General features: G+C 35.0%; 1 protein-coding gene across 1 annotated transcript in view; it reads left to right on the forward strand.

The window, feature by feature from the left end:
• Window positions 1-26,585, forward strand: part of LOC136030708 (cytoplasmic dynein 2 heavy chain 1-like) — a 575,385-nt gene that overhangs the window by 481,673 nt on the left and 67,127 nt on the right. Inside the window, exons 63-64 of the mRNA XM_065709779.1 lie at window positions 1,792-1,975; window positions 8,331-8,497. Coding sequence (XP_065565851.1) covers window positions 1,792-1,975; window positions 8,331-8,497 — 351 coding nt within the window. The remainder of the gene's footprint in view (window positions 1-1,791; window positions 1,976-8,330; window positions 8,498-26,585) is intronic.

A 26,585-nucleotide genomic window follows, 5' to 3' on the forward strand; every position in this document is an offset into this window, starting at 1 on the left:
TGTTCCAGTTATTTAAGAATGACTCCTGAATCACAAAGGCTATTTAATTAGAAAAATAACCTCTTTTAAAAGTTAAAAAACTTTAGCACAAGTGCGAGCTATTAAGCAGAGGCAACCTCCCTCATATACGTGGTTGAGTCTGTTCGTTTTAAGTTTTAATGTTACTCCTTACTTTCAGTTGAAATACTTGTTTGTTTTGTTTTGTTGTTTTTTTTCAGCATCATAGGCTGATTTTTCTTAATGTACCTATTAATATCAAATTTTTTTTTAGACTTTTGGTTACTGTTTGATAATTTGTTGACTTTGATGCTTTATTTACCTTTATGGTTGCTTACTTTAATGTTGAAAAAAATTTTAATGAGAAATGTTGAAAAATACGAAATGTGGCAATCAAAAATTAGCAGAAACTAATTTAAAAAAAAAACTTTCTGAAAGAACGTTCTTCAAAGAAATTGAACTTAAGATCAACAGAAACAAAAGCCTATAATAGTTCAAACTTAAAACGACCAGAAATTACTACTAAAGAATGAGTGAAACCCAAAACGAACAGAAATTACATAAACAATTATAAAAACAAACATACAATAGGTACTAATATGAATATATAAATAAATCTTAAAACGAATAAAATTTAAATTGAATATACAAATTAAGCTGAAATGAGCAAAAATCACTACAAACAAAAGTATGGGTACACCCTCCTTCTCTAACTGTAAAAGTCTAAGATCAACTACGTCATTTGTGCTTTACTGCGTGACTCTGACTTCAAAAAAATTTGAAATTTCCACCTTCCTACTAAAATATATCTATGAAGCGGGTATGTTCAATTGGGGGTTTGCATATTTTTGGGTCCTCCTTGCCCTTGGGGTCGCTTGGATCCGACAACCCAATTTTTTAAATCCTTGTACTATCCTAGTTAAAATTATGATCTTAAAATAATGATTTCACGTCACATGGGGCTGCAGTGACAAAAAGGGTTGCGGTTGGATTCTCTTAATGGCTAAAAAACTTTTCACTTACGATTGAATTAGCCCTTTTTCGCCTTTCTACTGTCATTTCCATACAGATGTGGTCGAGAAAAAGAAAAATAAATTACGGAAACGCATAACATTTTACTAAGGTGATGCTGATGCCAGGAATTTTATCATTTGACGGGTTAGTGTAGTGATTTTGCAACCTAATGTATGTTAGTGACTAGTGCAGAAAGGTCTAGTTGACCCTTTTTTCTTTAGGTTGATGGAATACTCATTAGCGCTCACAACTGGAGCCGAGGTGCATCCAAATGTGAAGTCAAGGGGTGTAAAAAAAATTATATCTTCTCCTCCTCCTCAATGGGATATTTTTGCAAGCTTGCATCTTGAAAAATATCTATAGATGCAAAGTAGATTTAGAATTCACTGGCAAATCGAATCTGTTTTTCAAAACTAGATGTGTATGGGGTAAAATTCTTTCTTCTTTTTTAAGGAAATTTTAAAATCCAGGGAAGAAATAGAAAATTATAAAAAAATTAATATTGATCGTGAAATTGTGAGAGACTCAAGCCAGGAGACCACTTGCGTAGAGGCCCGTTGAATCACCCCAGGTTCTTCATATTGATCTTAACCACCAAGTCCTTAATATTGGATTATTATCATGTTGATTGGGTGTGTAGCTAAAAACCTGGAGTTGTTAATTCCAACTACTGGATTTTTATATTTTCTTAATCTTAACAGCGAACTTAAAATGATATTAACAAACAGAAACAGTAAACTGACTACTCTCTTTTTATATATAATTTTTATTTTATTTTAGGCGAAGAGACCCTCACTATTCGCTTCTTTGAATACGTCCAACAAGGACCTTTGGAAAAATCCTAAGAAGATACCAATTGAGATGCTGGCCAGATTGGATCTTGTTGACAAGTTAGTCGTATCAAAATTACTAGGATCTGATCATTTTAGGCAATTTCTCGATGAATTCCTTACAAAGAGTTTGGGTATGTATATTTTTTCCCCTTTTAAGAAATTAAACATAAAATACCTGAAAACGGCCCAAACAGAAAACAACAAAAGAGAATTAAGAAAAAGACAAAACCAAATAAGGGGGATTTTCAGCTAGTGAATAAAACAAAAAGATAAAGCAGATGTTTCGGCAAAGATTTCCAATAAGCTCTCCTCAGTGGAAAAGGAAATAACTAGAATAAAACAGCTGGAGAAAAATGACCAAATACTATCAAACATGACCAAGATTTTCCTTTTTTTCATTTTTGTCATACATCATGTATAGCCATTGTGTCTTACTAAGTATTTTTAAAAGTGGCCAAACACTGAAAAAAAAATAGGCAATTTAGTATTAGTCAATAATTAGACATCTTAGGCAGTTTAGTTTTGTTCCACCTGCTGAATTTTGACGTCAGTCTTATGACCTTTCAAACAATACTTCATTCATGGATATATTCAAAAATAACTCATTCGTAAACTTCAGATACTGTTTATTACTTCTGTATGAATATTCGTTTATTAAGCATTTGAATGCTCAAAATTCAGTTTGGGAGAGGGTCTTACTTCTTTCCGGTGAGGGTGTCATTAAAAAGCTCGTTCAACAGCCTCAGTACTGTCACGATATAATGTTCTTTTGGCATTGTTTACATTTATATACATTCTAAGCCCCTTAGCCCCTTGATTTCAGTATCTCATATTTACAAGAATAGGTAAATGGAGTTATCAAAGAAAAAATCAAATTGTTGATGATATTGAACGGTTAAAATGCCAATTATAATGCCATGGTGAACAGGGAAAAATCTAGAAGTACCCTATGAAACCAGCACTGTTTAAGATTCTTAAACACAAAAAATTCCCAGTTTTTTAGATTAGGGTGCGAATGCTGACATGTTCAGTCCCTAAGCATAGGTTATATGTAGCCCATACAAAATTAAAACCTTTTAAAGGTGACGATTTGAAAATTTCAATTGGAAACTGGAACAGCAATTATAACTGGACATAATTGCAATTCAACTTCTAATAGAGTGGTCAAAAACATTTTCTTGAGGGTGGAGTGTGTTCCAAGATTCAAAAAGTAACTTCTTGAGCAAGATTGTCATGACTTTCTTAGGGGGTTATTGCGAACAATTTTGAGCACAGGCACGAGTATGGAAGAGGGAGTACGTCCAAGGCAAATATTTCAGGTTCACAGATATCCAATTATTTTGGTCTATTTTCATGTATTTTGTCATTCATTTATAAGCAAACAGACAGGGTCCTGGCTGTTTGCCTTGACATTTCTATGCTCGAGTGTTTTTGCCGCCCCGTACTCATACCATAGGAGAGAAGGTTAACTTTAAGAAAATAATCTTCATAACGACTATTTCCAATTTATTGCAAAATAATACCAGTTATGGTAATAATTTGAGATTTAAATATTTGTACGTTGGGGGTATTGGGTAAATTAGCTAAACCAACAAGATATTGAAAATAAGATTAATACACTAGTAGATAACAATACATAAATACAAGTACACACTAGACATTATTTTGTATGTAGGACTTCTTATTATCAAATCCCATTGATAAACCCTTCCTCCTTTCTTTTTTTCGTGCAAAGGTGTCTATGATGTCATCCTACGTCGGCCTTCTCTTGAGTCGGCCTTTTTCAATAGTGAGCAGGGATAATGATGTCTATCTCTAATGGCTAATTGAAGGTCTAAAGTAGTTCTTCAACCAAGAAAGAGTGGAGAAGGATCTTTCCCCAGTATAGCTTGTGGCAGGCACACTAAAAAACATTCTTGAGGCAACTATCAATGTTTGGTTAGATGTAAATTGCATCAAAATGACGCAAAATATTGTAACGTCAGTTAGAGTCATTGGCATTTTGCTCCAAGAAGGGTTTCAAATGTAAAAATTCGTCTACAATCAAAAGCTTCAAGATCGTCGGGATAAAAAATCAATAGCTCACGTGCATGCTTCGTGATTTCTGAGGCGTAATTTCCGTGGCAGCAGAGTCCACATAGCGCTTCGACGATAAATCACAATCGTCCACTTTTTGTTAAGAAGTAGTGTTAGTTAGCAGGAATAGTGATATCTATCTGAAATGATTAATTGAAGGTCTAACATAGTTCTTCAACCGAAAAAGAGTGGAGAAGGATCTTTCTCCTGTATAGTTTGTAGCAGGCACACTAAAAACCATTCCTAAGGCAAATATCAATGATTGGTTAGATTTCAATTGCATCAAGATGACGCAAAATATTGTAGCGTCAGTTAGAGTCATTTTTCTTTGGTATTTTGCTCCAAGAAGGGGTTTCAGATGTAAACGCTCATCTACAATCAAAAGCTTTAAGATTGTTGGGATAAAAGCTCAATAGCTCACGTGCATGCTTCGTGATGTCTGAGGCGTGATTTCGGCGGCAGCAGAGTGCACCTGGTGCTTCTAGGATAAATCACATCCGTCCCCTTTTTGTTAAGAAAAAAATTGTTCAGTGATAATTTATTACGCCTCGTTGCATGGTGCGCCCCAATGTCCGGGTCTAGTGGTTCTATTGGTAAATCCAGACCTGCAAACAGCAATCAACACCGCACCTATATGAAATTGTAAAAGAGAAGTTTTCCTGGCAAGAAAGGAAAGGGTAACAATAAAGCAAAAAATCGCCCTACCTTAATCATCTTAACGCATTTGAGAGCATTAAAGTTCTCCGGGCTTAGAGTGCCCTTTAAACCTCCTATGGAGAGTATTTTAGTCTGTCCATTTCGTTGTTCACCTCTAGACATTGTTGATGACTCACGTCCGATAAGAAGCAGCAGTAAAACACTTTCCATAATCCTGCTGGGGTTTTATAAGAGTCTTATACAGTCTTATAAACACTATTGCCTTTCAGCTGTTGGTTGTCAGTTTCTACAGTTTTGCTTATCTGCTTTTGCGATTCAACGTAGCAACGTTGACGAAAATGTGGTATTGTCCAAAAAATTTTGCCCTATGACAATTATTTTGAAAAAAACATCGTGAAAAATCACTGTTTCAGGAGGCAGATAAGTGCTATTTTGATGCCCTTGGGACTTTAAAAATTGTCACAATATCATTTAAATTCTTCAGCGATAAGAGAAAAATATGAATATTCAAAATAATTTTTTAATTATTTTAATTTACTATTTAGAGAAAATTATAGAGTTATTTTATATGCAGCAGCTTAAAGTATTTCAGCTTTTTAAAAAATACTTCAGTTAGTGGCCGATTATTTGCAAAATTCAACACTTGCAAGTTCAGTTAAGTTACTTTCCAATTTAATAAAATAGTATGAATAAAGTTAGTCCAGATATTGTTGTATTAGTAAAATCCAGTTATTATAAATAAGGCCAACTTTAGTATAGACAAGACCATACACCATCATTTTGATGATCACCAAAGATTCAAATTACATTCGGGGAATATACACAGAAGGATATTGTTTGTGGTAGGGAAGTTTTAACCTTTTGTCAGTTAAATGAACGATCGTTGCACAAATTCAGTTGTATGGAATGCAAGCTCAATAAATTTTGGTTATGGCGAAAAAAGTTTTGCAAAAGAAGCTTATTTTAAATACAGTGGATTTGAGTATAGCCTTTGTAGCCCATAAGAAATAACAATAAAATGAAGTCATATTACAAACGTTGAAAAATATTTACCACATTCTAATACTATAGGTTTCAAACCTAATAATATAGGTTCGTTTATAGACAGCATATTGGTAGAGTAAACACTTAAATCGTATTTTAAAAAGGAAATATGAAATATTTCAAGAAAGTGATTGTACATAATGAAGTTAGTGAAGCATCGAATACTCGTAAGAAAAAATATATAAACTACAAAACAAACAGTATTGGAGATATTAATGGAAATATATGCGTGCGCTATCACGACAGTGAGAACTTAAATTTTTGGGAGCGTCCAAGGACTTCATCACCAAAATGGTGGATATGTGAGAGTGAGATCTCCAGAGATGATGCTATACTAGTCAAAGAGAATGCAAGTCTAAAACCATTAGTTGATGACGAGGATCAACTTCTTACTACTGCTTTTGGTAACATGTTACCCTTTTATGAATTCTATCGCCATCCTTTGGGTATTAGCATTCAAGCGATGGTAAAACATGACAAGCATACTCTTCTACCCATATCATAAAATCATATCTTGTCTTCGTGCCGGAACTGTTACCTGTGTCGAATAATGTGGTAATAGACAGCGAAATCGTAGACAAAATGAAAAGGGCATTGTCAGATTATATCACCAAGAGATATAATATAGATATAGTAGCATCGAGAGTTTACCAACAGATAAAGTCAATGAACCAAGTAATACCAATGACAAAACGCATATTGAATCTGTAGCTGAAACCATGTTAAAAGTCGTTTATGACCCTGAAATAGAATAAGCGCCATGTCAAGAGAAAATATTTTGAATTTTACGGAACATATTCTAAAAATTCGAATTCTCATGATGATATTAATAATATGTAACATTGCCATTGTCATTATTTCAAAAAGAAAGTTTTCACTGCACTACTTTGCTATATTTCCATTATTTTTAGGGTATTCTAGCAACTCCAATGTTTGAAATGTTTACTCAAAAGTCAGAAATGCAAGAACAGAAAATATTTCAGACACAGGCACTACTATTGGGCTCACAGGCGGTTTACTAGAGTCTGAAATAATTTAATAGGATTTTTACCAAAGTCTGAGAGAGTTGAACCAGATTTTTCCAATGTCAGATTCAAGTAAACCAAGATAGTAATAGTTGGTCGTTGTGTTTATAAGACACCGCAATATTTATAGAGTTTTTTTCATCCTGATACTCTACTATTATTTTTAGGCGTGGTCTTTTTTTCAGGTATTGAGTTTGAGAATGTGGCCTGAGAAAGCCTGCTTGGCAAATTAAGTGGCATATTATGAAAAAAAGTTATTATAAAATGATATTATGAAGCCGTTTAAAAGTATTACTTGGTGTTGGGATATGCATAAAGTCAAATTAGGGGTGAAAATTATATGTAATCCAACATGAAAATGTGGTTAGGAGGAATATTACAAAAATAACTAAGTGTGGAATTATATTATAAAGCCTTTTGAAAAGTATTGCTTGGTGTTGTGATGTACATAAAGTCGAAAATCAATTTGGTGATAAGAAAAGGTGTGTGCTTCAGCTTTAAAAAAATGTGGTTAGGAACAGAATTTTTTAGAAGATCAAAGAAACATGAACGGGATTTTTCATAAGTCAGAGATGCATCAATGAGACTTTTTTCCTTAACGGCATTCCATACAAAAGAATGACCATTGTTTTGACTTACGTAAAATTTCATTGCCAAAAATTCCATACAAAAGAATGACCATTGTTTTGACTTACGTAAAATTTCATTGCCAAAAAATATTAATTTTTAATTTCACTAAGAAAAAGCAAAATGATTCAATATTATCCTGATAAAGAAAAAAAATACATCAAAGACAGGTAAACGATATTGTCATAAGTCAGAGACACATCAATGGGACAATTTGTTTTTTCTTAATGACATTTCATTGGGTTGGAAAAGAAAAGAATGACAGCCGTTTTGTTTTACAAAAAATGTCATTACAAATATATTTTTTTTTTATTTCGCCAAGAAAAATAAAACAACTTCACATAAGTCAAAAGTAAACTTGAGCGCAAGAAAAGGTTTGTACTCTAACTTGACAAAAATTGGCATAGGAAGAGAATTTTTTGAAGGTCAAAGACACTTGAACATGATTTTCAGAGCTCGGAGACACATTAGTAGGACATTTTTTCCCACATTCTATCTTGAAAACTAAATTCTAAGAAATGAAACCGCTTTGTATTGTGAATATATATGACGATTTTTAAAAAAAAAACTATAACTTTTTTCAAACTTATACCCGCTTCCTTTAAAAAAGATTTTACCTCACTTATAACTTTTATTTCTAGACCTTTGGAGTCTGTCATTTTTTCTTTAGCATCAATTCTTGAAAAAACTGAATTTAAAAAGAAAATTAATGGCTAAAAGACAATAAATTTAACACATATCCAAGTGAAGGCTTGTGTTTTATTTGCAAACTTATCTGTAACATAACAGAAAGCAACAAATTAGCTTGAGATCTTCCAGAAATACAGCAATTGTAACAAGTGTGTTTTCCCTCTCCCATTTTGCAAGCCAAAAAACAGCATAAAATTAATGTTTTGTGACAATCAGAATAAACATCAAACTTTTTTTAAGCTTTTACCCCTATCGCAAAAAAATTCCACCTTTACTTGCGCATTTTCTTCCAAATCTTGATAAATAAACAGAGCAAGAAGAACAATGCGGACTTCCCTTTTTATTTCTTAAATTGGGACCTTTTCAGGAATTTCAAACCTGCATCCCTCACCGCCAACTATTCAAGATTTAATCGAAAGGGCAAAGCCTTTAGAGCCGATCTTATTTATTCTGGCAGAAGATGGAAGCAACGACCCTTCATCGCAATTGGAAACTATTGCAGATTCTGTTTTAGGACCTGATGCATACTTTGAGGTAATTGCATTTTTTTATCTGAAGTCAGTGGCATCAATTCTAAAAAGTAGGGGGGGAAGTAATTTTTTTCTCAGTGAAAACACCAAAAAAAAACATTTTATTTCTCACTGAAAATACAAAAAAGGATATTTTTCAAAACCTAGGGAAAGGGAGAAATATAGGAGGAAAATGCTCCCCTCTCATTGCCATCCCTGACTGTAGTATTTTCATGAAACGCAAAAAGAGAATTTAAAACTTAAAGGAAGAAGATATTACCCCGCGTAAAATTTTATATTTCAAAGAGCAGAAATTACTGTGAATGAAGATATGAAACCTAAGACCAAACCAAACCAAAAAGTCAGACAGATTGAACACAACTTATCAAACAGTTCGTGGTAACGAACTGTAGTAAGGAGCGACCCGGCTCAATAGTAACCAAAACTCTAAAAAATGGAATTTTTATGCCGATAGTTGCATCAAAAGAATCGCATTTTAATGCGGATTTTAAATATATAAGTTTTATCAAGATTAGTATTACCCGTTAAAAGTTACGAGCCTGGGAAGATTTGCCTCATTTTAGAAAATAGGGGGAAATACCCCCAAAATGTCATACGATCTTAACGAAAATCACACCATCAGATTCAGCGTATCAGAGAACCCTACTGTAGAAGTTTCAAGCCCCTATCTACAAAAAAATCTACCTGTCTACCTGGAATTTAGCATTATTTTTGCCGGAAGACAAATCACGGATGCGTGTTTATTTTTTTTTTTTTTTTTGTCTGTTTTTTTCCCCAGGGGTGATCGTGTCGACTCAGTGGTCCTAGAATGTGGCAAAAGGGCTCATTCTAACGGAAATTAAAAGTTCTAGTGCTCTTTTTAAGTGACCAGAAAAATTGGAGGGCACCTAGGCCCCCTCCCACGCTCATTTTTCCCCAAAGTCACCGGATCAAAATTCTGAGATAGCCGTTTTATTCACCATAGTCGAATAACCTAATAACTATGTCTTTGGGGACGACTTACTCCCCCGCAGTCGCCGTGGGAGGGGCTGCAAGCTACGAACTTTGACCTGTGTTTACATATAGTAATGGTTAATGGGAAGTGTACAAACGTTTTCAGGGGGATTTTTTTGGTTTGGGGGGAGATTTGAAGGGGGTTTACGTGGGAGAATCTTTCAATGGAGGAACTTTTTATTGGGGAAGAGACTTTCAATGGAGGGGGCGCAGGATTTTCTAGCATTATTTAAAAAAAAACAATAAAAAAATAAATATGAAAAGTTTTTTCTACTGAAAGTGAGGAGCAGCATTAAAACTTAAAACGAACAGAAATTATTACGCATATGAGGGGCTTACCTCCTCGTAATACCTCGCTCTTTACGCTAAAGTATTTTTAGTAATTTCAACTATTTATTCTACGGCCTTTGTGATTCAGGGGTCCTTCTTAAGGAATTGGAACAAAATTTAAGCTTTAGTGTAAAGAGCGAGGTATCGACGAGGGGTGACCCCCCTCAAATACGGAATAAAAACATACGAATATAGAAGTTCGCTACGTAAATTAATTCATAAGTTACGTATATTTTTTGCTTATGAAAACGTTTGTAAAAAATTAAAAGTTATAGTTGCCTTTTTAAGTAATCAAAAAATTGGAGGGCAACTAGCCCTCCTCTCTCGCTCCTTTTTTTCAAAATCTTCTGATTAAAACTATGAAAAAGCCATTTAGCCCAAAAAAAAATTAATATGCAAATTTCGTTTTAATTATTTATGCGTGGAGAGCCAAGATAAAAAAATGCATTAATTAAAAAACGTCCAGAAATTAAATAAAAAAACTTTTTTTTTTACTGAAAGTAAGGAGCGACATTAAAACTTAAAACGAACATAAATTTACTTCGTATATGAAAGGGGCTTTTCCTCCTCAACGCCCCGCTCCTTACGCTAAAGTTTTTTACTGTTTTAAAATGTAGAGTTAAGAGAAAGACTCAAACTTTAGCGTGAAGAGCGGGGTGTTGAGGAGGAAAAGCCGCTTTCATATACGGAGTAATTTTTGTTCGTTTTAAGTTTTAATGTCACTCCTTACTTTCATTTAAAAAAACTTGTGTTTTTTTTTGTTTAATCGCAAATAAGGGTTATACTGCCGCCCGCTGAAGCTAAGAAGGTTTATTTGTACTTTGCTTAAAACTAAATAAATAGCTTGAATAAAAGTTTTGTTTATGTACAATTTTATTTTATACACTCATATAGTTTTGTTTTTTATTTTTTATATATTTAAAAGAAAAAGGTTTGAACACAGAAAACATTGATTAACTTTATTGCACATTAGCACATTAGCACAGTAGTAACCCGGCTCAATAGTAACCGAAACTGTAAAAAATGGAATTTGATACCAATAGCTACAACAAAAGAATTGTATTTTCACGCTGACTCTAAATATACAAGTTTCATCAAGTTTAGGTTTACCCATCAAAAGTTACAAGCCTGAGAAAATTTACCTTATTTTATAATAGGGGGAAACACACCCTAAAAGTCAAAGAATCTTAACGAAAATCATACCATCAGATTCAGCGTATCAGAGAACCCAATTGTGGAAGTTTCAAGCTCCTATCGGCAAAAATGTGGAATTTCGTATTTTTTCTCAAAAGACCGATCACGGATGCGTGTTTATTTGTTTTTTGTTGTTTTTTTCTTTTCCCCAGAGGTGATCATATTGACCCAGTGGTCCTAGAATGTTGCGAGAGGTCTCTTTCTACCGGAAATTAAATGTTTTTGTGCGCTTTTAAGTGACTAAAAATTGGAGGCCACCTAGGCCCCCTCACACGCTCATTTGTTTCCCAAAGTCACTGGATCAAAATTTGATATAGTCATCTTGTTCAGCACAGTCGGAAAACCTAACAATTATGCCTTTAGAGACGACTTAACGCCCCACAGTCCCCGGGAGAGGGGCTGTAAATTACGAACTTTGGCCATTGTCAAACAGTTCGTGGTAATAAACTGTAGTAAGGAGCGACCCGGCTCAATAGTAACGAAACTCTAAAAAACGGAATTTTGATACCAGTAATTACATCAAAAGGATTGCATTTTAATGGTTATTTTAAATATATATGTTTAATCAAGTTTAGTATTACCCATCAAAAGTTACGAGCCTGAGAAAATTTACCTTATTCTAGAAAATAGAGGCAATCTTAACGAAAATCACACCATAAGATTCAGCGTATCAGATAACTCTACAGTAGAAGTTTCAAGCTCCTATCTACAAAAATGTGGAATTTGTATTTTTTCCACAAGACAGATCACGGATGTTTGTTCATTTGTTTTTTGTTTGTTTTTTTTGGGGGGGGTCCCCAAGAGTGACGGTATCGACTCAGTGGTCCAAGAATGTTGCGAGAGGGCTCATTCTAACGGAAATTAAAAGTTCTTGTGCCCTTTTTAAGTCACCAAAAAATTGGAGGGCACCTAGGCAACCTCCCACGCAAATTTTTTTCCAACCTCACTCAAAATTCTGAGATAGCCACTTCATTTAGCGTAGTCAAAAACCTAAAAACTGTCTAAAAATGCCCCTGGGGACAACTTACTCCCCCACAGTCCCCATGGGAGAGGCTGCAAATTACAAACTTTGACCAGCGTTTACATATAGTAATGGTTATTGGGAAGTGTACAGACACTTTCAGTGGGATTTTGGCAGGGTGGAGCGGTTGAGAGGAGGGGGTTATGCGGGGAGAACTTTCCATGAAAGAATTTGTCGTGGGGGAAGAGAATTTCCATGAAGGGGGCGCAGTATTTCATAGCATTTTTTTAAAGAGCAATGAAAAAATAAATGTGAAGAAGTTTCTTCAACTGAAAGTAAGGAGCAGCATTAAAACTTAAAACAAACAGAAATTATTACGCATATGAGGGATTCACCTCCTCCTATAACCTCGTTCTTTACGCTAAAGTAATTGTATTAATTTCAACTATTTATTCTACGGCCTTTGTGATTCAGGGGTCATTCTTAAGGAATTGGGACAAAATTTAAGCTTTAGTGTAAAGAGCGAGGTATTGACGATGGGGCGAACCCCCTCATATACTTAATAAAATAAAACAAGTTTTTTCTACTGAAAGTAAGGAACAACATTAAAATTCAAAATAAACAGAAGTTATTCCGTATGTAAAGGATTTACCCCCCTCCTTAATACCTTATTCTTGACGCTGAAGCTTTTAGCACTTTTAAAAAAGCTTCCTATTCTAATTAAACGACCCTTGTGTTTCAAGAGTCGCTCTTAGAAATTGGGACAAACATTCAAACTTTGGAACAAAGAGCGAGGTATTGAGGAGGGGGTAGTCCCTCATAATAATAATAATAATAATAATAATAATAATAATAATAATAATAATAATAATAATAATAATAATAATAATAATAATAATAATAATAATAATAATAATAATTTATTTGTGACCCACTTAAAATAGCGGAGTATAAAAACAAACACACAGAAAAAAAAACTAAAAAAAAACAAAAAAACAACTTCTGATAACACATTAAATTACTGTAGAAAACATTTTAGAAGATCATGGAAATGGTTAATAGTAAAATGTATCGAGTCGGATAGTTTCTGGTGTAGCACTTTAAGTTTATTTAATAAATCTGGAGCCCCGAAATGTGTTACCATATCACTGTTCTTGTACCAGGAAGGAAGATACAACAAAAAACGAGGAAACGAAGATAAGATGACTTGAGAGCCTTTAAATCTTTTCTTTTTAAAACAGGATACAATCCAGAAAGATATAAAACCGAGTGATCACAAAAACAAGAATAAATTTGTGAAAGGGCTTTGTGGTTGTATTTCCCCCTGTTCGCAACAATTTTAGAATAACCCACTTGAAGTTTAACCTTAGCATCAGAAACAATTTTATTACGAAACGAGACTAAATTGTTAGTAAGGGTAATGCCCAACCACCTTAAAGAAGTCACGCACGGAACGCTAAATTCAGAACAATTAAGTCTAGAAAATTGGTTAGGAAAAGGACCAAAATGAAGGAATTCACATTTATCAGGGTTAAGGGTTTGACCTACATTCGAGAAAGCAGTAGAGATAGAACGAACAGAAGCCGAAAGCCCAGATTTAGTTATACTAATGAGAAGAATATCGTGTGCATAAGCAAGATATGAGACATTTGAACTACCTATTAGGTAAGTTGTTGGAAGACTATTTAAAATATCAGCAATACAAATTTTTAAAATTGATGGAGATGAAACTCCACCTTGTATCACACCTTGTCTTACGGAGATCTTTTCATAGAAGGATCAGAAGGAGAAGATTTAACATGAAGGAAAGAATGACCATACCAAAATTTTAATAAAGAAAAAATAGAAACATTCACTCCACATTTAAGCAAAGAAAACAGGGCTTGGGAGTGAACTACAGAATCAAAAGCCTTAGATAGATCTAAAGAACAAAAATAAAGATCATAGTCCTTCCCGGAATGTAATAATTTCTGTTCTCTTAAGTTTTGATGTTGCTCCTCACTTTCAGTTGAAAAATAAACTTGTTTTTTTTTTTAATTTAATCTCTGTCATAAGCCGAAGTTAGTTCAAAGGAACCAGCCAACTTTTATGCTCTCAGTGTCTCCGACAGACCTGAATGGCAGCAAATCGGATATGATAGCCATTCTGATAAAAAATTGTCAAAAAATCCAAAGTACACTTCCAGGGTTGACATAATGTGTGTAGACAAAGGAAATAACCCGATTATTATGAATTATGAAAATAGCCCAATTACAACAGAGGTTCATAGTTAAACTTTATTGGCAATGCGCACATTTTACAGCTTATTGAGATCTAAAATTTAAAGATTTTGGACCACATTATTGTATAGCACCATGCCCCAGCTCACAAGTATAGACAGGTTGTACTAAACTTTTGATTGTTCGAGGATTAATTTGGGAATAATCATAAATGAATGCTTATGACTGGAAGTCATTAAAAATAAAATTGAAATTGTTACGATCGCAATATAACTATTCTAAGAAAAAAAAACTAATTATTGAGTAAATAGTGTTAAATTCCCACCAAAATTAGCCTTTAAAGGCTTCTGAGAAAAACAGATGAAGATCTGCTAGATATTTTCCTCAAAAATTGACTACGCATTGTTTGAGGTACCTGACTCACTGACCGTATTTCAAACAGTAGGCTGTACGAAAAGTACGGCTCAATTCCGCTTTCTAGGGCTATAATGGGAGAAAGGTTGAAATGATTAGGGCACGTTCTTCGGATGGAGAATGATAAGTTGGCAAAGATTGTCTTTTTCGGCCAACCGTCTTGTGGGCCAAACGGAAAGTTCTCGATTGGGGTGGGAGGATGTCTAAAGGAAACATTTAAGGAAATTGGGAACTTCCTGGGAAGGTGTAAAGGGGGAGGCTTTGAATAGATTGAGATGGAGGAGGAGCATGCGTAGCTGCATTGGCCGTAGGGGGCTTGTTGCTGTTGTGACCTTTAGTAGCAGTAGTGAGCTTGCGCATTGAAAATACGACGTTAGACTGTCAATTATGCTTTATCTGGATAATGTATATTTTCAACAACTTTTCTTTTCAAACACTTATTTTAAACTCCACTTGCTTAGGTCAAAAGAAACAAAATTATTGCGTATCAAAATCCCTGTTGAAAACAAACTGAAAACAAGCTGAAAACAAAAAGAAAATTCCACATATGAGAAGACTGCTCCCTCCTCAACCCTCCGTACGTTACACTAAAGTTTTTTAATGCTTTCCTATCCAAATTCAATGGTACTTGGGTTTCAACAGTCCTTATGAAAGGGTTGGGACAAAAAGTTGAATTTTAGCGTTAGCGGCCTAGAGTTGAGGGGGCGACAGCCTCCTTATATAAGAAATAATTTCTGCTCATTTTAAGCTCTAATATTACACCTTACTTTACACTGAAAAACTTGTCTTATTGTATTACATGTATTATTTAATATCTGAGAGTTTTCAGATCATGCCAAAAAATACCCGACCCTTCGTGGAAAATTTACCTGAAAAATCTCAACGGGAAACTCCTCCCGTGAAAACTCATCCCCGATCCCACGGAAAATTTCCAACGGACAATGCCCGCCCGGCTAGAAATTCCCCCGGACAACTATCTTGGAAAATTTTGCCCTCAAGTAAAATTTAGCAGCAAACAGAAAAAAAAAATAAAAATAGTTTTGTATATGAATTCACGACTCCCTTGTGTAAAATTACTCCTTTGACATTCCCCTTCTCGAGGAAAATCCCCCTCCCCTGAAAAATTTCCCCCAGGTGATTTCCCATTAGAGAATCCTCCCTACGTGTAAAATTGAGCAGCTAAAGAGACAGTAAGACAAATAAAAAGAATTATGTATATGAACTTCGGAAAAGAAATACTGGAATTCCCTTCTCCCCTGTTGTATTTTTTCCCGGAGAAAAAGATTCTTGTAGCACATGCCATCCACCCCTCTCCCTCCAAAGAGAGTCCCAGCCTTGGCCTTTTCACCTCTATGTCGGTAGGCAAATGAATGCTCAGTTTTAATTTACATAGAATAATAATAATAATCATAATTTATTGTTACTCTCTCCACACACCAAAAATGCACTACAGGGGAGTATAAGAAAGTAAAAAAAAAACAAAAAAAAAACACACAATTCTTAACAACTTTAACTTTCAAACACTATTCAGCAACCAGTTCCAGCTCCAAAATTTTGTGTAAGAGTATATGACTACCTAATTAGCCCATTTACCTCATTGATTCCGCACAAATACCTTCAGATGAAAAGAAAATACACTCCAATCAGCTAACAATGGACTCTCCTTATAAAGTTACTTAATTCTAAGGATGTGTCGTGGAAAGTGTGGGTACTTAAGCTGCCTGTCCCCAGCAGTTAAAGGCCTATAGGCCGGCTAGTACCAACACAATTCTTCTCATTCACTCCCGTTCTCTCCTACACATTTCATAAATATTACTAAATCAACCCCTTTTCTATTGTCTTCTCCATGCTCGAGTACATGGGTTAAACATTACAAGATTTCAGAACTAGTGACGCTAGGCACTTGATAGATGGCAAACTAGTGGAAAATCAAAACTTCTGTTGCAGCAGTCAGCAAATCTTTTTTTTGACAAAAAAAATTTTTTTTTGTTCATTTTTTGACAAATCTCAAAAACACCGTACCGTCGTGAAATGTGACTTACGAGTCCAGATGGGGACACTAAGAAAATACTTGCAGAAACTAAAGAACAGCAATTGGATTTGCTTTTTATCAGATGCAGAGAAAAATTTCCGAATAGGTGTCAAGAACAACAAATGTGGTGCAAAAAACACATTATATAGCCGACCAAGGGTTCTCTTATCAAACTGGCCTTTTACCCTTAGCACAATATATTGTCTATATTGTCAAAAGGAAAGGGACACTGTTACCCCCTCCCTCCCAGCACTGATAATAAAGAGCTAGACTCAAAATATCTTCTGAAATCAAGAGGAATTAGACACAAATTTCAAAACACCCTTCCCCCAACCATTCTCCAAAATCCAAACTATATTTATTTGAGGGTTCAATAAGAGTTGGAACTTATAGCTATTAAAATATACTATCTGGGGCATCTACCCCTTCTTGCTATTCTACAATGATCTATTGCCCTTCCTTTAAAATAGCTATAATGCACTTATACACAACTAAATCTAGTGTTGTAAAATATGAAACAAATTAGTTTATTTAGATAAAGTTTAAAAATAAATACCACAAACATTTTTAAGTAATAATAAGGGATGTAATACCCCGAAGCACCCTTATTCAGGCTTAATACGAATGAAGAGAAACGAAATATTAATTCCTAGCCCCCCCCCCCCTCCCCCACCACACGCCCTTTTCAATATTTATTTGAAGGATCGTGGAGAGTTAGACAATTTAGGCATTGCAATACGCTTTTTTAGGCATGTGACATCCTCCCTCCAACACAATTAACCACCACCCTATTCATAATAGTTGATGCACAATAATATATAGCTTAACACAGTTTCATGAAAAGCCAAGCTTTAAGATGAACGTCTATATTTACCATTTATTTTAAATGAACTACGTGGCTTTTCAGGAACGAATGCGTCACCGTGTGGCATTGCTTCATTTGTAACCGGGAAGATCATTTATATAGTTTTTTGGTACTCATAAATCCATTAGCTATCTCAGAATATCGATGGCAACTTGGCCCTTTTTGGAGCAAAATATTAGTTTGGTGCCATAATAGGAAAAAGAACGACCAATCTATTTTGTCACTTGAAAAAGGCACTACAACTTTCAATTTCAGTTCGAATGGGCCTTCTCCCGATTTTCTAGGACCGGTAGATCGATGAAATCATATCAAGGAAAAAATAAAAGCATTTATAGGTCATTGAATAGTTGTAGAATGTGTCTAGAAAATTCAAGGGCCCTTTTTTGGGGCGAATCTTAGTTCGGTGCCATAAAATGGTAAAATAAACCCAGTCTACTTCGTCACTTAAAAAAGGCACTAGAACTTTTAATCGTCCCACAGAAAAAATAAAGGGCCTTTATAGGTCATTGAATAGTTTTATAATGTGTCTAAAAAATGCAAGTTTGAAAAGAAAAATTAATCACAAGATTTGTCGAAGACTAAAGAGTATTATAAAAATATTAAAAAACACTTTTCTTTATGAATTCTATTAAAAATGAAAAATAATTCCCTACTACCAAAAAACAAAAACAAATTCCTTGCTATCTGGAAAAATGTAATTTTTCTTGAGATGAAAGTTTGGGGTGGTCATGACACAAAACTAACCCTTGAATACTAATGAAATATTAAATGCATTTATAAAATGTCATGACAACACCACGCTCTCATTGTTACCCTTGCAAAAAATTAAATTTTTACAGTTAGTAAGAATATAAAGCAACTATTTTAAATTTTTTATTAGGCTCGGAGATGAAACTATTTATTTTTCTAAGTATTTTCATTATAGAATTATAAACTACTCAAAGTAGCAGTTATTTGTCGATATGATTTTTCTGTGTAATTAATGAAAAAAAATACGTTTTTTAACTGCAAGTAAGGAGCACATTGAAAATTAAAACGAACAGAAATTATTCCATATATGAAAGGGTTTGTCCCCTCCTCAACGCCTCGCTCTTTACGCTAAAGTTTGACTCTTTCTCACAATTCTTCTTTTTAAAACAATAAAAAACTTTGCCGTAAAGAGCGAGGCGTTGAGGAGGGGAAAAACCCTTTCATATACAGAATAATTTCTGTTCGTTTTAAGTTTTAATGTCACTCCTTACTTGCATTTAAAAAACATGTTTTTTAAATTAATTTCTGAATGTTTTTTAATTACTGATTGTTTTGATTTTGGCTCACCGCACATGAATAATTAAAACGAAATTTGCAAATTAATTTTTTTAGCTAAATTGCCTTCTCATAGTTTCGATTGGACGATTTTGATAAAAAAAAAAGGGGGCGGGGGAGGAGGCCTAGTTGTGCCCCAATTTTGGTTACTTGAAAAGGCAACTAGAACGTTTTATTTTTTTACGAACGTTTTTATTAACAATAAATATACGTATAACTTCCGAATTAACTTACGTAACGAAAGTCTATATTTTCGTCAATACCTCACTCTTTCCATTAAAGCTTCAATTTGGTCCCAATTTCTTAAGAATGACACCTGGATCACAAAGGCCACAGAATAAATAGTTGAAATTACTAAAATATTTTAGCGTAAAGAGCAAAGTATTGTAGAGGAGACGAACCCCCTTATATACGTAATAAATTCTGTTCGTTTTAGGTTCTAATGCTGCTCCTTACTTCCACCTGAAAAAACTTTTTTTTTATTTATTTTCTCATTGTTTTTTTTAAATAATGCTAGGAGATCCTGCGGCCTCTTCATGGAAATTTTCTTCCCTCATGATAAATACCTCCATGGAAAGATCCTCCCACGTAACCCCCTCCCCCAACCCTCCTTTAACGTGAAAAAGCCCCTTAAAACGTCTGTACACGTCCTAAAAACCATTACTATATGTAAGTTAAATAAAAAAACAAGTTTTTTTATACTGAAAGTAAGAAGTGACATTAAAACTTAAAACAAACAGAAACTAGACCTACGTTGCCTGGGCAACGTGAAGTGTTGCGGCAACCTTTGTTCGGCTTTGCCGATTAAAGTGTTGCGAGAGCAACACTTTGGTTTTGTTTCTTCGCTATCGGTTAAATGCTGAAGTTGTCAAAATTATCAAAGCTTTCAAAACGGCATATTCAAAGAAGAACACAATCAGTAATCACATGATCAAATTCTTCAGCGTTGAAAAAACAACAGCAAAAGAATATCGGAAAAAGGGACTAAATTGAGTTTGCAGCCAGTTGAACTTTATCCTTTTCAATCGTAGACATCGTGACGGATGGAAACTTGGAACATTATCTTATATAATCTAGTTGGTATTATAAAGCTATCCGTAACTTTTCAGGATCAAATACCATAGATGTGCACCAATTTGCACAAATTTGTAGCCCCTCATGAACCTCCTCTAGCAACCCATTCTTGCTTACAAGTCCCTCTTCCGTGAGAGACAAAGAATAACACAATCAGTAATCAGATGATCAAAGGCTATTCCTCAGGGTTGAAAAAAAAAAATATTGGAAGAAGGGACTAAATTGACTTTGCAGCCAGTTGAACTTTATCCTTTGCACACCATAGGCTCTGGCTCGAGGACAAGCAAAAACCATCGTTTTTGTCCCCAGGCAAGAGTCGTACGGAGCTTTCCAAAATATAATGTCATATTCATCAATCCGGCCCGAGGTCCACACTAACAGCCGATTATTACTTACTAGGCCCCTAAATGTCACTTTGCAGCCGGTAGAACTTTATCCTTTTCAATCGTAGACATCGTGACGGATGGAAACTTGGAACATTATCTTATGTAATCTAGTTGGTATTATAAAGCTATCTGTAACTTTTCAGGATCAAAATACCATCAAAATACCCATAAATTTCCTGTAATGACTCGCCATCCAGGATCGCTTATTATTGGATGGCGAGTCATTACAGGAAATTTATGGGTCCCTGATTCCATAGATGTGTACCAAGTTGCACAAATTTGTAGCCCCTCGTGAGCCTCCTCTAGCAACCGATTCTTACTTACAAGTCCCTCTCCCGGGATATACATCCAAGTTCACCGGAAACAAATAATGGGTACACCAACTAGCAAAAGTTCCAAACCCCTTGTCGCTGAAGTCATTGTAGCCTAACAGCCGATTATTACTTACAACTCCCCTACATGTCTTACAATCGGGAACCAAGTTGTTCTTACCATCAATTACACCAGAAACAGATAATAGGTACACCAATCAGCAAAAGTTGCAAACCCCTCATTGCCAAAGATGATTATAAGCTAATAATCGACTGTTGCTTGGAAGTCCCCTACATATCTCACAATTGGTATCGGCCTAATTTTGGTTCAAGTGTGTACCTTACCACTGAAGTTGTCAACCCCTTGAAACTTTCAAACTGGTGTATGTCATGAAGGAATTTTTGTAACAAAAAATGGATGACATATACTTTGATCAGCTCATCAAGGTCTATCGATTGTCATTGAAAAAAAAAATTCTATCTGTCTTAGTTCAAAAGTTGACTTTTTTGCCGGAGGCCAACTTTCTAACACCACCACTTAGAAAGGAGCAAAGGATAAGCTCTAATTTCTTTAGCAATGAGAGAACTTTTAAAGTTTAAGAGGTATATCTGATACCATTTCTCTATTGCAATCCCAAGTAGAAAAAAAAAGAATGGTAAAGTCAGCTGAAATCACGAACAGAAATGGCTAGAAACAATAGATGGCAGCACTTTCGGACCCGTGGGAAAATCGCACTTTTTTGTTTCTGTAAATTTTTCTATTTATCACTCAAAGAAGATATATTGGCTGTGGGGCCGGGGAACTACCGCATATATTTAACACTTATAGATTTTAGTCCATCTTCAATTTGAAACTGGTGCCTGCCTGCTTGCCTGCTAGAACGGAGCTTTCCACTCGAAAGCAGAAACATGGTTTGATGAAACGAAAGCTTGGCTGCACAACTTCAGATACTCCTCTCTGACATAGGCTATATAACTCCACTTCACTTCGCACACCATAGGCTCTGGCTCGAGGACAAGCAAAAACCATCCTTTTTGGCCGCAGGCAAGAGTTCTACGGAGCTTTCCAAAATGTAATGTCATATTCATCAATCCGGCCTGAGGTCCACACTTTCCGTAAAAACCGCACAGGTTAGACCCTTACCAGTTTCCAAGAATAACCTGAAATCGGCGGCATAGGAAAAAAAACAACAAAAAAAAACGGGACAAAACCAAAGTGTTGCTCTCGCAACACAATTACTCCGTATATGAAAGGGGCTATTCCCTCCGCAACGCCCCGATTCTTACTCTGAAGTTTTACTCTACTCTACTTTTTAAAACGGTGAAAAACTTTAGCTTAAAGAGTGGGGCGTTGAGGAGGGAACAGTCCCTTTCATATACGGAGTAATTTCTGTTCGTTTTAAGTTATAATGTCGCTCCTTACTTACAGCCAAAAAAACTTGCTTTTTTATTTAATTTCTGAACGATACATATTTTGATTTTGGCCCATCGCACATGAATATTGGTTCTCTGGACATGAACAATTAAAACGAAATTTGCATATTCATTTATTTTTTTGGTTAAATTGCCAAAAAAGTAGTTTTGTCATAGTTTTGATTGGACGATTTTGAAAAAAATGGAGCAGGGGAGTAGGTCTAGTGACCCTTCAATTTTTTGGTTACTTAAAAAGGCAACTAGAACTTCTGATTTTACGAACGTTTTTATTAGTAAAAATATACGTAACTTACAAATTAACTTACGTAACAAACATCTAAATTCGTATGTTTTTATTTAGTGTAAGCAATGAGTGAAGTTCTTAGCATGCAGCCCTTCCTCCTGGGACTATGGGGGGCCAAGTCATCCTCAAAGACATGGTTATTATATTTATCGACTATGTTGAATAAAATGGCTATCTTAAAATTTTGATCAGGTGACTTTTGGGAAAAAAGACGCATAGGAGGGGGGGTGAAAACTGCCGACCAATATTTTTGGTCCCTTAAAAAGGCCACTAGGAATTTTGATTTCCGATTAAATGAGCCTGCTTCCAAGATTCTAGAATCACTGGTTCGATACGATTACCCTTGGAGAAAATAAATAAGAAAAAAAAACAAAAAACAAGCCAATAAAGCCGCATCCGTGATCTTTCTTCTAACAAACAATACAACATTCCACGTTTCTGTATATAGGAGCTTGAAACCTCTACAGCAAGGTTCCCAGTTATGCTGAATCTGAAGGTGTGATTGTTACTGAAAATACTTGGTGTTTTGGGTGTGTTTCTCCCCTTTTACAAAAACTGGGCAAATTTTCTCAGGCTCACAGCTTTTGATAGGTAACGTTAAACTTGATGAATTTTTATATTTTGGAAAAGCATTAAAATTTGATTTTTTTTTATGTACCTATTGTTATCAATACTCTGTTTCTTAGAGTTTCGGTTACTATTGGTCTGCATCACTACTTACAGTTCGTTACCACGAACTGTTTGATTAGAGCTTTTAAATTACGATCAAACGAGTCCTCTCTCAGCTTTTTATAGTTATCTTATCTACATGGTAGGAACTAGGGAAAATATATAAGAAACAAAAATATTTTAATTCCACGTTCGGGAGCCTTAATCAACGGAAAAAAGGTATAGTTAAGTCAACGCAACATATAAAGAAAAGTCAAACAAAAACACACACGAAAAAAACTAATAAATAAAGACTGACATCTCAATGACCTCTAAAAGTCTGCAATCAATGTAGATCGTCTGAATAAGCACACAGAAATCACAAAATATTGTCTGTCGTATAATTTTAATTTGGCAATAAGATCTAGCAAAAATGAAATGCTACATTTAGTACATAATTTCGTTTTTATCTTTAGTATTTCAGTCTTCATTGCATTTAAATGGCATTTACATTTCAATATTATATTTATTATTCATTTCATTTAATTTTCATATTTAGTTTTTCATTTCATCTATATGGTAATTTATTTCTGTTAGATCTTATTGCCAAGCTGAAACTATACGAGGGACAATGTGGTGTAGAAGAGACAATCTTTAGGCATTTCTCTGTGCTTATTCAGACTATTTACATTTCCCAAGACACATCCAGTCATAATTTTGAGAGAACCATTTTGTTCAGCATTATTGAATGAAAAGTCCTATAATTATTCCTTTGGTGATGTCACTTCCCCCCTGCCACAACTCTTGGAGAGGGGGCTTTAAGATAGGAAATTCGTTTATTGATTGCATATAGTGTATGTTATTGAGAAAGGTGGACATGTTTGACCTTCATTTTCCAAAAAGACAGAGGGCATTCAGTGATTGCAGTATTTTGGAGATTAATAAGATGTGAATTTTATTTATTTATTTTTAATTGTGTGTGTTTTTTTATGTTGCATTTAATTTGCTCCAGCTTTTTTCCCTCGTTGATAAAGGGTCTGAGACGTGGATTCGAAAGATACAGATTTTTATTATTTGAAGTTTGCTGCTGTCTTTTTCCCCAGTGTTTTATTTAAATTATGCCCGTTTTTTCTGTCTTAAATTCACTAAATTGTAAACTGTTACTAATTATGGATACCAAACTTACATTTTTATTATTTATTTTCTTTATTTCCCTCAAAAAATGAGGAGTACGATACAATATAATATAAAGAAAAGACAAATGATAACACTTACAATCAGAAAAAAACCCAATATGTTGTACAGTAAATCTACGATTACTATTTATGAATGAGTCACCCCCCTGAAACACTTTTTAAGTGAAGCTATCATTATAGGTTATGACGTATTTGTCAATTGACAAATGTCTGTCACATTTGTTTGGGAGGTAAGAACGTATCCATGCGAGTCTAAGCCCCCCCCCCCCCTGAAATTTTTGTCCGAATCGTAAAAACATAACAAAATACATATAAACAATTTTTTTACGCATTAAAAGAAAAATTCTAAACCCCTCCCAAACAAAAATTCTGGATATGCCCTAGTCCTGAGGTGAACACCTTCCAGTGCAGGATTAATTAGCTGTCTTCTTATTTTCAACTTTTAGTCTTGGTTTTGAGTTTGCTTTTCCGATTCTGTTTTCAGGACTTAAGATCACATGACATGACCCCCAGCCTCCACAAATCACTCCTTCTCCTTTTTATTTTAGGCTGTTTTAACGTGTCATACAATAGATCTACAATTGCTATTTACGAAAGAGTCACCCATCTGGAACACTTTTTAAGTGCAGCTTTTTTTCTGGGGTGAGGTATTTGTCAAGTGACAAATGTTTGTCACATTCGTTTACAAGGCAAAACCATATTCAGACGAGGGAGGTTTATGGAGTTTTGGCGCGATTCCTTTTCGGTAGGTAGTTCCTGATACATCGAAGAGGGGGGGGGGGGGTGCGGACACGTTGAATAGGACGCTTCCGAACACATTTGCTTGGAGCATGGGAAAACACGACGACAAGGGATATGGGATGTTATGCGACATTGGCTTGGACCATGGGGTATTTCCTAAGACATTGTAATACTGCGACATTGGCATGAACCATAGGTTTATGGCGACAAACTCCTATAGACTGGTCCTGGCGATATTGAAAGAATTCTCAGGCTAGTTTTCTCGAATGCAGCCATTACTGCGAGATGTCCTAATCAATCAAATCTAAGAGCCCAAGTTTTAACTTTTAATGAGAAGTATCAAATTACCGTTTCTCCAAAGTTTGTTTTCTGATACGAAACACCTGGCAAACATACAAATCTTTCCATGGCATCATTTTACAACAAATACTGTTAAAGTACATACAATTGGTGTATTTTATACTTATTTTCAGCTTTTAGACATTATTAATATTTCTTTTTACTTTCCAACCCTCTCTACCATATGCCCTAAACAATAAATCTAAGACCCCCCCCCCCTTTGCATAGACAGCAAAGAATAAAACTAAGCGGGTTTTTCCGTTTTATTATTTTTTGGATTGATCAAACTCAGATTTTGCTTCATTTTTTTTAGGCTGTTGACCCTTCCTAGAATTGAGGGTATGACCGTGATTTCATTTTTCTTTAACATAAGGCTTTTTCCGATTTCTTTATTTTTGGATTGATCAAATTCATATTTTGTTGCTTTGTTTTTAGTCTGCTGACTGCGGGCAACTTGACTCTTCTTACGTTCATGATCTACTAGGTGTTCATAAATACAATTTTTTTGATTTACTAGTGATACTGTGATGAAGTAATACCAAATTTATTTATTAATACGGTAAGCAATCGGTAATACGGTAAGTCAAACGGTAAGCAATAATGCTTGTCGCTATAATTAAAACAAATTTATGTGGATGTTGACTAATCAACGGTTGTTCTCAATTTAAGGGTAGTTGTTTATTTACTTGTAGCCCAATGTGCCAAGAAACACTTGACGAGGCGAACCGTCACGTACCGTATCGTTTTCTCTAAACATCTTAAGGTTGAAATACCCTTTCTAGCTAATGACGAGCTTTGATTCATATCTAGAATCAGGAGGATCATCCGACTTCATATTTCAGAATGTCTTTTACAAGTTGTTGGGGTCTTGGATTGGGAAAAATATAAACGTTGGCAGCGTTTTTCCGATATCGTTGCTGCCATGCCTAGAGGAAGAATCTGATCTTTAAACCTCCGAGAATAATATGTGAAACTAAGCAAGAAGCAGGTCTTTATTATTGTTTAATTTGGTTAGCCTGAAAACCTGCATGGGGAGGGGGGTTAACTCAACCCAGAATTTTGTTTGGAAGTTGGGCTTCAACATGTCACGTTTGGTTCGACTCGAAAAAAGTTCCTTAACTTGTTTTCCCATTTCCGTATGTGAGCCAGACATCTGCTTCTACAATTTGACCACTTAACAGAAAAATGAGGTTAACACCTAATCATGAAAGAAGTGAAACAGCCTGTCGTTCGACAGGCTGTTTCGTCCGTAACTGTTGTTAAAAGGAGAGTCATCAATGCAATGAGGATCAGAAGGGTCGAAGTCTGACAACTGAACAGGCATTGCCATGCTGATAAGACTTTTAGGCGTGAAAAAATGACTTTTT

The sequence above is a fragment of the Artemia franciscana genome, chromosome 8 (genome assembly GCF_032884065.1).
Source record: "Artemia franciscana chromosome 8, ASM3288406v1, whole genome shotgun sequence".
Classification (NCBI taxonomy): Eukaryota; Metazoa; Arthropoda; class Branchiopoda; order Anostraca; family Artemiidae; genus Artemia; species Artemia franciscana.